The following is a 13,146-nucleotide window of genomic DNA, read 5'->3' as shown; positions in this document are numbered from 1 at the left end:
ATTTTTCTAACCCTTTTCTCAAGTATGCTTGCATAAAGATGTAAATTACCTTAATTCTCATTTTGATGTTTGCCCACATCACTTTACTTGGCCATGCCTGATTATTCAAGAAGATTATCTTCATATAGTGTTGAATACTATAGCTCCTGTTTCCTTTCCCTCTTCATTATTGCTTAGATATAACATCTCATATTTGTTATTTAGAAGAATTTCACACATTTGTTTCAGTAACACTAATTATTTAAACTTGTTACATTTCTATATAGCAAACACCATTAATCATAAACTACTCGCAAATCCAAACCAAAGTATCTTATATACAATGCTATGTTAAAAAAAAAATTCACTATAGAAAACTATTTGTTTAAACTATTCCTGTGGACCCTACTTAAATCCTACTTTAGTTTTTCTTATGTCAGCTTCCTTCAATGACTCAAAAAATTCTAATTCTTCACTACTAGTATATCAGTGTAACCACAGGCAAAATGAGAAATTTTTCATTTGAAATGGTCTATCATTCAACAAATTGATTTTCATGTTTAGTATTGAATAATATAATACTACTCTCTCTCTTCTGCTTGAATAAATCATTTTATAGTTATTCATATTTATAACCATATTAATAAACCATCTTAGAAATCAAACAAAACACAACAACCATTTTATTAAATTAAAGAGACTAATACCTTGTTAAGAATAATTAATTTCCTGATGTTTCAACCTTCATATCGGATTGGCTGCTAGAGGGCCAGACGGTTGGTCGTGTTTTCAGGGAGCTCCCGAAAGCTAAGTATAATTTTGAATGAAAATTAAAATATAGGTTAAAATCATAACGTAATATTGTCTAATTTTGGTAGCTTGTGGTGTCTGTGTGATTTTGGTGTAAATTCCATTATTTAATTTAGTATTTAACGATACGTTTCATAGATTTGAATATGGTGCCAATGCGACATAAGATAATGGCGTCCAAAAATACGACGCCATTGTTCAAAAACTATAATGTGAGAGAATTTGTCCAATGTGATGTGTGTGGAATGTATGCATTCACGAACGAGGCTGGAGTTTGGATTGAAAGTGATAGTGGTGGGAGAATGTGCAGAAAGTGTAAGCAAAGTGAGGAGTTGAATTATGTGTCAGGTTGTGAGACAGCTATGGTTGAAGAAAGCCAGAATATGAGTGAAGATAGTGGCTTGATAGAAAATTGCGATGTACAAGATGGCAATGAGAGCGGTGATCTAAGAAAGAGTGAGAGCAACTATACAGAGAGAGAAAATGGTTTGAATGATAAAAAAAATGAGGAATTATTTGCAGGAAGTGTGATCGCTAGGTTGCGTGCAGTGACACAAAATGCGCAGCGGCAATTAGAGCACCTGCAAAACTCTTTCCAGAGTGATTCGGCTAACATAAATAACCGGCGTAAGAGTGGGCGAGTTTCTGAAATGAAGGAAAGAGTGTTGTATGGTGACTCGTTATTAAGAGGAGTGATAGATGGGAGTGTAACTAAATCATACTTACCGGGTGCGAAATTTAAGGATGTGAGAGAGAGTATTAGAGTGCAAAAACAGAGGGTGAAAGAATAATAATTGTGGCGGGTACGAATGAATTGAAAGGTGATAAATTTTTTATGAGAGAGGACTTGAAAGTATTGTTAAAGGTAGTGAAAGAAAAGAGTGACAGAGTTAGAATGGTGAGTCTGTTGCCACGGTATGACAGAGAGGAGTTTAGAAGGAGGGCCATAATCACAAATGACATTATGCGCAGGTTATGCAAATAGTGTGGTGTGGAATTCGTGGACGTGTGGAATGAGTTTGATGGGCGAAAGGACTTATACAAGATGGATGGCCTGCATTTTAATGGACTTTGTGTGCGAAGACTGGAAAAAGTGTTGCGGAATGAAGTGAAAATGGATGTGCAGAACCGGAGAAACTAGAACTACCAAGGATGGGGGGGGAGTGGATATGCAGACATCAGTGAGACAGTTGAGTGTAAAAATGTATATAATGTACCTGAGCCAGCACTAAGGACAAAAAATGGGAATGGGACATTTAGAAAAACACATCAAGATAGGGGTGGGACAAAGGGATCACTGCATTTCATGTATACTAATGCCAGGAGTATTAGGAACAAGAAGGAAGAGTTTTTGGCCTTGATTGGCTCTTCCTGGCCACAGGTTATTGGCATTAGTGAAACATGGCTGATGAAAGATGATATAGTTAGCGGGATAGAATGTGTAGGTTATAGTGTTTAGGAGGGACAGAGAGAATAAAATGGGGGGAGGGGTGTTATTGATGATAGCTGATGAACTGCAACCAATGAGAATTGAAGTTGTATTGCAGGATAGTGAAAGGAGCTCATTTGAGGCTATTTGGTATGAGATTGAGACTGGCAGAATGGAATATATGGTTGGGTGCTGCTATAGACCAGGTGATGGAATAGATGGTGGCGATAGTATGCATAAACAAATTGATGAAATGAGTGGAAGGAGGGTAATTATTATGGGGGATTTTAATTATGGTAACATTGATTGGAAGGAGGAGAGGACACATGTGAGGAAGGAAATGGATTTTATTCAATTATTAAGGGATAACTATCTGAGACAGCATGTAATTGAAAATACTAATGGTGTGAGAGTGCGTGACCGTAATAGCATCTCACAATTTGACTGTAATGAATATGACCGTGTTGCCACCTACTGGTGAGAGTAATCATAAGGTCTTGACCTGGGAGGTGGCTAAAGGTGTGGAATTTTTGATTAAGACAGGGTATATGTGGAATTACCGTGCTGGCAAGTATGATAAGCTTAGGAGATTGCTTGGATCAGTGCCATGGCATGTACAACTGCAAGGGCTGGACGTCGATAGAGCATGGGAAGTGGTCAAGGAGCATTTACAGGAGGTTATGGCTGATTGTATACCTAGGGTCCGAATAGTAAAACAAGTAGGGGTTAAATGGATGAATAACACCATTAGGCTTGAGCTGCAAAAAAAGAAACAACTGTGGAGGGAATTTAAAGAAAGGGGTGACCTGCAGGCACATGAACAGTATAAAGTGCAGGCCAGAAGGGTAATGAGTGTGGTAAAAACAGCAAAAGCCGATTATGAAAGGAAACTAGCTATGCAAGCAAAAGAGAATCCCAAACAATTCTTTCAATATGCTGCAAGCAAGAAAAAAACTGTACATGGCAAAATGCTTTTAAGGAATGACGATGGTAAGAAGGTCACTGAACCAGTCGATAAAGTGGAGTTACTGAGCGCGCACTTTGCAAAAGTATATCATCCAGGTGGAGACATTGAAAAAATGAAGGAGCCATTAGTTTATACAGGAATTGTGATGAATGAAGTGGAGGTGAATAGTCTATTACAGAACCTCAATGTGAATACATCTGTGGGATTGGATGGTATAACGGCAGGGGTCTTGCGTGAAGCGGCTAAGGAATTATCAGTGCCCTTGACCATGTTGTTTATTCTGAGTCTCGGGTCTGGTTTAGTCCCGAAGGCGTGGAAAGAGGGGAAAATAGTTTCACTGCATAAAGGAGGATCCAAGACTATGGTTGCAAATTACCGACCGATCAGCATATCAGGAGTTGTTGTCAAGGTCTTGGAGAAAGTAGTCAAGAGAAAAATACAGGAATGGATTGATGAAAATGAGATACTGTACAGGGGACAGCATGGTTTTGTAAAGGGGAGATCATGCCTGAGTAACTTGCTCAAGTTTTATAACAAGGTGACGGCTGAACTGGATAAGGGAAATGGGTCCAGCAGTGATACTGCTGGACCTGGCAAAGGCGTTTGACAGGATACCACAAGGAATTCTAATCCGTAAACTACAACATATGGGAATGGATATAGGGTTGGTGAGATGGATAGGTCAGTGGTTGATGGAGAGATATCAAAGAGTGGTTTATTCAGGAGTGGAGTCCAAAAGACAGCCTGTGACTAGTGGTGTGCCGCAGGGTTCTGTTCTTGGACCACTGCTGTTTAATCTGTTCGTTAACGATATAGGGAAGGATCTAAGTGGAACAGTTCATTTGTTCGCTGATAATGCAAAGTTGGGGTGGGCGATAGTGAATGCAGAAGATGTCAAAGTCTTGCAGGATGACTTAGATAGATTGGAGTTCTGGGATAAGGAGAATGGATGTCAAATTAATGTGACAAAATGTAAGGTTATGCATTTTGGGGTGAAAAGATTAGCAGCAGTATACCACATGGGTGGAACTGTACCCCAAGAGATTGATGAGGCCAGGGACTTGGGAGTGTTGGTGGATAGGGAGATGAAGTTTAGGGGGCACACTGCGAAAGTAGCTAAATCAGCTCATCAACTCACTTGGTTGTTGAAAAATACCTTAACGAGCAGAGACAAGCAAGTTATTGTACCTCTGTACCGAGCCTTGATAAGACCTCATCTTGACTACTGTGCCCAGATTTGGTCACCTCGGTTCCTTCTTGATGGGGAGGAGGTGGAGAGGATCCAGAGGCAAGTGACTAAGACGATAGCAGGTCTATGGAATGAACCATATGAGAACAGGTTGAAGATTTGTGGGTTGCAGAAACTGGTTGATAGGCAGAAAAGGGAAGATATGATTGAGACATTCAAATTGCTAAAAGGATTCTATAAGATTAATTCAGAGGATATTTTTGAGATCAGGACTAGTGGTGGGAGAACTAGGGGACACCTATGGAAGCTGGGCAAGAGCGTGGTTAGCAGGGGTGTTAGAGCTGGGTTCTTTACTTTTACAGTGGTAAATGAGTGGAATAAGCTGCCAGAGTCTGTTGTAGGTGCTATGACGGTGAGCGAGTTCAAGGCAAGGTATGATAGATACTGTGAGAATGTCGTATAGTTGTGTGGACATGATGTTTAGGGCCTCCTTCGATGAGTCTAAGGACTCCCTGGAGTAGCCCGAAAATAATAATAATAATATTAAGATCATCATCAGGAGTACACACACACATAAATAGAGATGTTACATTAACTGAAACAGTATGCCACCTCGTGAAAAAACTACAAACCAATATCCTAGTTCTTATAACATGGTCAAAGAACAAATTCATATTATCTTTTAATACAGCAATAGTGGTGGCCTAATCAATAATTTAACCTAAGATCCTGGAGGTCTTGAATCCTAATTATAATTTATGATGGACTCTTAGAACATAAGGTTATGTGGGAAGAATACGTCATCGATATTCTTGGGACTTTTAGACCATTATTGTTAAGATGAATGGAGTTGATTAGAATTTCACAAGACAGGCCTCCTTAAATTTGGATTTTATGCAACGTTTTGGTGTAATGTAATGAACAGGTGTCTTTACATCAATTCTATGAAGTGTATTCAGGGCATGATCAAAAAGGCCAGAATTACCGTTATTAAATTTAATGTGTCATTTATGTTCATTTTTCCAAACACGAATTATGCGTCCAGTTTCAAATATAAGGCAAGCAGGTGCATTGAATACTGTTTCAGTTGTAATGTGTGTGTGTCTCAGGAAATTAATTTATTCTTAACATGGTAGTAGTCTCCATAATTTATCAAAATGAAGGCCAATTACCATGTAACATTAAAGGAAAAGACAAAATACATGCTCAAAGAGAGAAAAAAAAATTCATCAATTCTTTTTTAGTGTCTAATAATCATTACAGGTCCCTATTTATGTATAAAGGCAACAAATTAAAATACACAAACATCAGGTTATGGATTTACATTTTTCTTTTACATATAACAACATATAGAAGAGTATTTAATGTTTTCATTTAATGCTTCCTTACTAGAAGGAGAATAATACATATTTCATGTATTATTCTCCTTCTAGTAAGGAAGGTTTTTTATTCTAGAATAAAGATCTTTAAGCAAATTTACCAATGACTAGTTATATATTTTATTATTATTATGCAAATTTGATTATGCTATCTCCTTCCTGATAATCAAGTTAAATTTCAGATAAAAAACATAATACTGATTAATTATTAAGTATATGTAACTTACACATCCATAAATAATACATAGTCTTTACAATTTTCTGAAATTCCAAGGGAATATCAACTGATATATCTTGATAGAAACATGGTCCAACACAACATTTTTCTGGTAGAGGTGGCCAATTATTTGCTCGAGCTATTTAGACCAAATAAATAATTGTATACATTTGAAAGAGAACACTCCTAAGTAAATACATAAACATGGAATTTCATCTAGTTTTAATATTTCAAATATATTATTAGAGAATAATTGAAATTAAAAATGCAGTTTTACAAATGTAAAATAAATTGTCTTTTGGATTTTTTTGAATTTCATAATGTTCCGATTAGATAATAAACTGGTAGCAAACTTTTTTCAGTAATGGAGCTTCCCCTCTATCCACCTAGGCTAAGAATAAGATTTAAACTAAAAATGGGATTTAGTGCCTTAAAAAAGATAATTAGATATACCTGTGTGTGTATCTTTTAGAAGATGAGATGACATAGTATTTGCTACAGGACTTGATTGAACTGAGATAGTATATAATTTGTAAAAGTGTTCAAGATGAAGAACCAGTAACTGAACCTAGAAATATTTATCAAGTAGCCACAAAGTCATGAATGAAACCAATACCTAAGATAACAAATTAAGATTTTAAAGAATTGAAAATTACACAAAAAGTAACAAAAATTGTTATAACCAGCAACCCAACAGCATGTCAGCTGTTTGTTCAAATTTTTGTCAGATTTAGGACTGAGAAAACTGAGCTTACCACATGGAATACTTTGATTCACAAAACCTTGTGACAAGATCAGTTTTTTCCAGTCCTAAATCTGATGAAGATTTAAACAAAACAGTCAGTGCACTGTTATTTTGCTGGCTTGCCACGTATATAGCAGTTTTGTTTGTTTCATTTTGTTCTTTAAATTTCAGTTTGGTTAATTATCTTTGTTATTGGTTTTACTCATGTTTTTCAGCTTATTATGCAATCATACAATGCAATCCTGTTAGGTATCTCCCAGGATACTGAATGAATGAGGATGGGCTAGCAATTTGGGATTTAGCCAACCAAATTGTATTCTTATTGGCATAAAGCATAATGCAAAACGATGTCAAAACATGACAGAATTTCATCGCTCAATTAAATCAAACAGAGTCCCCACTGTTTATGTCATGGAACCTGGGCAAAAGTGAAAAGCACAAATACTTACAACTCAATATCAGCAAAGTTAAAGATTAGCACCATTAATATAAGAAGTATCAATGGAAAACAAATGTAACTAGCAGAAGAACTGGATAGGTACATTCTAAGCAACAAATACAAGATGTTTTGAGAATAATCTTATTGAATGGCATGCAGTATGAAGTAGAGTGATGTGGACAAATAATAGAATGGGGAACTGGACTATAAGAGCTATTCCTGCTTATGGTCCCACAGAAAGTTCTAAGGAAGAAGCAGAGGAATTTTTCAAGGCACTAGAGAAGGCAAATTACAACGAAAAAGAAACATGGTCATTGTTGGAGATTCGAAACAGCAGAGTAGGAAATGATTACTAGATATATAGAAATGTTTTAGGAAAATTTGGAGAAAAGAACAAGTTATTACTAACACACCAGGTTCCAACATAAAGATGGGCAAAACTTCACAGAGAATATGATTGACTGGCACTGTTGATAACAATATTGTCATGCAAGTTCACGACAAGAATATACAGATTTGAAATTGGAAGTGATCCATTTAGTTTTGAACAGGATAACATTGAATTTCTTATTGAAAAAAGTGTGTAAGAAAGTGTAGAATCAGTGGCAAACTAAAAAATAAAACTGCTTGACACAGCTAGAAAGAGGCATGTTGCAAAGTTGTCTGCAAGAATAGAAAAATCAGAACTCCATGGTGGATTCAGGAAGTTAGAGGCAGCATAGAAAAAGTTCCTGGCAAGTTTTTTTTTTATTTTTTAAATGCAGATTCCATGCATGAGAGGTTGAGAAACCTAAAAGCACATCAGCCTCATGTGTGGGGTGCAGATGAGGACTGAGATAGAAGTTCACTGATGTTTTTTTTTTGAATAACTGCAGGCTATAGTTGTCTGGGAATACTTTAAGAGGAAGGCTGTTCTGGAGGAAAGATGGATGGAATAAAAGAGGAAGAGAAGAAGCAGGTTTGGTTGCAAATTCACTGGAGCAATTACCATGGAAATACATGTAGAATAGAAACAGTGCTGATACACAGCATCTGTGAGATAGAGGTTAAAATGAATCTGTAAGAGAGGGATTGCCTATGAGCTTAAATGCTTGCCTCCGGCCAGTATTGAGGATTTTAAGTTCTAGGTGCATCACCCTAAACATGTTAGCAGTATTCTAAGCATGGGTGGATTTGGGATTTGTATAGTGTTAAAAGTTGGTTGGGTGTAAAATAGTATCTTTAATGCAAGAAAATGGATGCTGAGGAGGCTGTTGATGTGATGTTTTTATGCCAGGAGAGACTGAAAGTAAATGTTAGACCAAAGAGAGAGATCTAATCTTCTCTGGTGACTTGTGTATTACTGAGGGTAGGTGAGCTGAGGTATCTTTTTGCAGGAGAAATGGCAACACTGTTTTGATGGCGCTGAACAAGATTTTCCTCACTCCAATGAAGGATAGCATGTAGATCAATGTTTAATGCACTAGTTGTAGATGACCTTGTAGCCTGGTATGTCAGTACTGCCTAGATCATCAGATGAGTAGAGAGTACTATCACCTGCAAAGCTGTGGATAGAATTAGTGGCGATTCTGTATGTCATTAATGTATGGGGAAAAAGAGTACATGATAGGACAGAGCCTTGCGACACTCCAGAATTGGTAGTGAAGCTCAAAGAGAGGGAGCCACCTACCATTATTTGTAGAGAACCAAAGAAAAGCTGGCAACCCAATTACAGAGGGTGGCAGGGAGACAAAGGATGGCAATTTGTTTAGCAGGTCTCAATTCCACACATGGTCAAAAGCTTTGGAAATGTCAAAAGGCAACAGCATAAGTTTCTGTGCACCATTCCATGACAAGTGTCCAGTGGTGGGTGATGTCAGTTGCAGATCTTGAACGGCAGAATCTGTAATGATGGTTGGCGATTATTTATGAGTGCTTAAGGGTCAAAGCTATATAACTAAGAGGAGACCTCCACATAGCCTTCAAAAGGAATGTGGAGAACTGACCAGGGCTTCTGACCTAGCGTCCAATCCTCACTTTCTCGTGGTGCACCCTGTTAGGTATCTACCTGGATACTGAACGAAGAAGGATGGACTGGCAATTTGGAATTTAGCCAACCAAATTGTATTCTTATAGGCTTAAACCACAATTTCAATGATGGTACAACATGACAGAATTCCATGCCGACTGGGGCATCGCCCAGTTAAAGAAGGCCCCTATTGTTTTTGCCAGGGAACCAGGGCAAACAGCGAAAAGTCAGCTACTGGAACAAATCCTAAAACTTGCCATCATTGGTAAGTTTTAGGATTTACCATCAAATAAACTGCAATGATTCCATCATTGCAGTTTATTTGTGCATCAGTCAGCATTTTTGGGACCCATCTGGCACACAATTTCTTAAACCTCAGCTTTTCTGTCACAATTTCATGAATGACTGAGTGTGAAACTTCTGAGAAAATTCAAGAAAGTTCCATAATTGTGAAATTATGATTCTCATGAATTTTTGTGTTCATTCTTCCCACCAAATTGTTTGTCACCACACTTGGCCAGCTACTACACTCTTCATCATGAACACTGTTGCACCCTTCTTTAAACAAACAGCACCGCTGCCTAATCTTACTGTCACTCATTACCTTAGGCCTGTAAACCTTACACAGTTGATGAATTTCTGCAGCACTATTGTTTTCCATCAACAAAAATTGTATCACACCACAAACTTCACAACTGCAGGATTTTTTTTATCATCGTCATCCGTCATCACAGAAGTCAATATAAATTATTTGTAGAAGACAAACGATAACATGGCAAAAATAAAATGGTTAACAGCTAGCTAATGAGTCACTATACTACAGTGTATGTGCAACCCTCCCATATCTTATTTGGCAGTAAATTGTGAATGGACTTTGTATAAAAAAAGCAAAATAAAACACTGAGAATTACAGAGGGATTTCCCTGCTGACTGTGGCTGGTAAGATGTATACATGCATACTTAAGAAGCTAAAAAAAAACGTGGAAAAGAAACTTGAAGAACGAGCTGGATTCCAGCAAAATAAGATTGTGAGCATCAGATTTTCAGTTTAGGACAAATAGTTGAGAAACCATTAACATACAAAGGATTTAAGTTTTATAGATCTGGAAAAGATGTAGAATGCCAAGAGAAAATCATATGAGTATATGGTGAAAGTTTGATGACCTGACTGAAATCAGGTGTCAGACAAGGGTTCATGCTATCTCTGCTGCTATTCATCACCAATATGGATCAGGTATGCAGGAAAGCGGCATTAAATCCAATACCAACATTAGAGAGATATTCATCTAGGTCTTCATTTTATGAAAATAATGCTATACTCAAGTCTGTATTAAAAAAAAGTTCAGCCAGCCTGGTTAGCTGAGTTCTTACCCACTCTTCAATAGGCTATGAGTTTGAATCTCACAGTAAATTTCATAGTTGTAAGATCACCATTCTGCTTACTGGAAGTCTGAAGTGGCTCTTGAAAAGCTGTAGGCAGTATTGCCAAATTATGTAAAAATTACAAAAAAAACCCTAAATAAATAAATAAAAATGATAAAAAATCCTTAGCTCATTCATGGCACGGCCATAGGTTTACAAACTTTTGTGGACAGGAGACAAAATTTACATGGAATAAGAAGGAAAGCAGTATACAAGACAGTGCTTAAATCAATTTTAACTTATGGATCTGACAAATGGGTTAGGAATTAAACACAATCAAAGACAAGATGCCACAGATGTGCAAATTCTGAGAAAAATCAGGAGTGTAAAGATGACATCAATTGAAGAATCATATTAAAAATGAAAAAGTGATATATTAAAAAGGCACTTGTCATTGTTAGTATTCAACAATGTGCTAGAGCTAATCTACAGTGGTAGTATGGTTATCTTCATCTGAGTTTTTCCTACCATCCAGGCACCAAACATTGTTTTGCTGATCTTTCTTCTCCTGTTTAATGCCAGTTTGGGGTAAAAAGACCTAGGTGGACTGATGCTGTAAGTACTGCCTTAGAAGACATATAAGGTATGCAACAATATTGGAGCCTTCTCAGATAATTTGTGAATTTGAAAGAAAATTGTCAACAGGAAGCTAATGATAAGCAATTTGTTATGTAGTACCATTTTAGTATCCTTGACACCCCTAAACTTATGCAATAGGAGCAATCAACTTTCATAAATTACTGAGGAGTTCATCCAACAAAACCAAACTTCTTATGGTTTATTTTATCAATCTTGAGGAGCTCAGAACTTTGTAATCTGATTATGTTCTAAACAAAATAACCTATTTAAAAAAATACTTACCATCGAAAGGTGCTTTCCGAAGCGCCTCTTCTTTGGCTTCTAGCTCTGCAGCTTTTCTTTCCAGTTCCTACATTAAAGAAAACACTTTGTATGTTAAATGAGACTTATTAATTCTTATAAGAGAAATTAAAGCGATTCATTCCTGAAGATACGAAGTTACAAATAACTCTTCCACCAGCTTACAATTAAGTTGAATATTGTGATTTTATAAGCTATAAAAAAATTCTGTTTAATGTGATCACAATGAATTTAAATAAACAGTGAGTATGATGGAACAAATGCAACCTTGCTTTCAAAGGTGAGTAAAATTACATAGACTACCTGTAGTGGAGTGAACATGACAGAAGTATTATTGGCGATTGTTAATTAATAGGATAACAAGCAGTAGAAAAGAGGAATGTTAATATTTGTGATTTTTTTTCTCCTGAGGGAATAAGGTAAGTGTAATTTCATGTTTAACAATCTCTTTTTATGAGATGGCATGGAAATAAGCTTAACAGACAGACTTATTTCATTGCTATCAAGTAGAAGACATAACTATGTCAAGTTTGTACAGATGATATAGGATGAGAGTTGATTTTGGATTTCAAGAACATTTTAGGGAACCACCTGGACCAAGAGATTTGTTAGAATCCAAGCTGTTAAGGACTATGCTGACGTCATTCTGATATAGATCAAATGAGAGCATTCAATCCACTTTTACTAACATAGTGAGAAGTCACTTGATGTCAGTCTTGCTTCTGGGTGATGATAATATTGTAATGTCTGGATGTAGTCATGAGGGGTGGAAAAGGACATGTTGATTTGTTGACTTAATGTTAAGATTGTTACCCAAGTAGGACATGTTTGAATTGGGAGAGTGAAAACAGTAATCCAACTCCCCTAGAGCAGAAATCAAGGCACTCTACCATCAGGTACCATTTTAGTGTCAAAGGATATGGAAATGATGGAAGTTTATTTTGCACTTGGTTAGACTATAATAAATTTAGTTTAATCCTTTATCCAAGTGTAAGCAAACAAAGTTTGCACCTGAAAATATCTTCAGGACTGAGGTAAGGTGGTGCAACACCAGGCAACTCCGAGCAAAGGTGGACCAAGCTCTCATCACTCCTTGTCTCAGTATCTCCCATAATGCAAGCACATCTCCTTGTGGAGATGTATACTGTTATGCATCAAGGGAAGGGCCACTACCCAGACCGGTTTCGACCTTTATTGAGGTCTTGTCAGTGGGAGGCAGACCCAAACATGGAGATACTAAGGCAGAAGCAATAGGAGAGGTCATATTTACCTATACAAGTTTGCTTACACTTGGATAAAGGATTAAACTAAATTTATTATAGTCTAACCAAGTGCAAAATAAACTTCCTACATCTTTCTCTAAATCCAGAGTAATTCAATAATAGGCAACTATAGGTAAATATGACCTCTCCTATTGCTTCTGCCTTAGTATCTCCACATTTGGGTCTGCCTCCCACTGACGAGACCTCAATAAAGGTCGAAACCGGTCTGGGTAGTGGCCCTTCCCTTGATGCATAGCAGTATACATATCCACAAGGAGATGTGCTTTGCATTATGGGAGATACTGAGACAAGGAGTGATGAGAGCTTGGTCCATCTTTGCAAGGAGTTGCACCACCTTGCCTCAGTCCTGAAGATATTTTCAGGCACAAACTTTGTTTGCTTACACTTGGATAAAGGATTA

The 13,146-nt window shown here is 37.0% G+C and overlaps 1 protein-coding gene across 2 annotated transcripts in view; it reads right to left on the bottom strand.

The window, feature by feature from the left end:
• LOC150100565 (secretory carrier-associated membrane protein 1-like) overlaps window positions 1–13,146 on the bottom strand; it is a 138,618-nt gene that overhangs the window by 77,125 nt on the left and 48,347 nt on the right. For both annotated transcript variants that reach the window (XM_090402138.1, XM_090402139.1), the window contains exons 4-5: window positions 11,446–11,512; window positions 5,981–6,109 (exon numbers count right to left, since the gene is read on the bottom strand). In XM_090402138.1, the coding sequence (XP_090258264.1) occupies window positions 5,981–6,109; window positions 11,446–11,512 (196 nt within the window). The remainder of the gene's footprint in view (window positions 1–5,980; window positions 6,110–11,445; window positions 11,513–13,146) is intronic.

This window comes from Typopeltis vanoorti, chromosome 12 (assembly GCF_054136105.1).
Source record: "Typopeltis vanoorti isolate ZY-2024b chromosome 12, IOZ_Tvanoo_1.0, whole genome shotgun sequence".
Lineage (NCBI taxonomy): Eukaryota > Metazoa > Arthropoda > Arachnida > Uropygi > Thelyphonidae > Typopeltis > Typopeltis vanoorti.
Note: the sequence above shows the minus strand (reverse complement) of the source record. Positions and strands in the feature narration are given on the sequence as shown.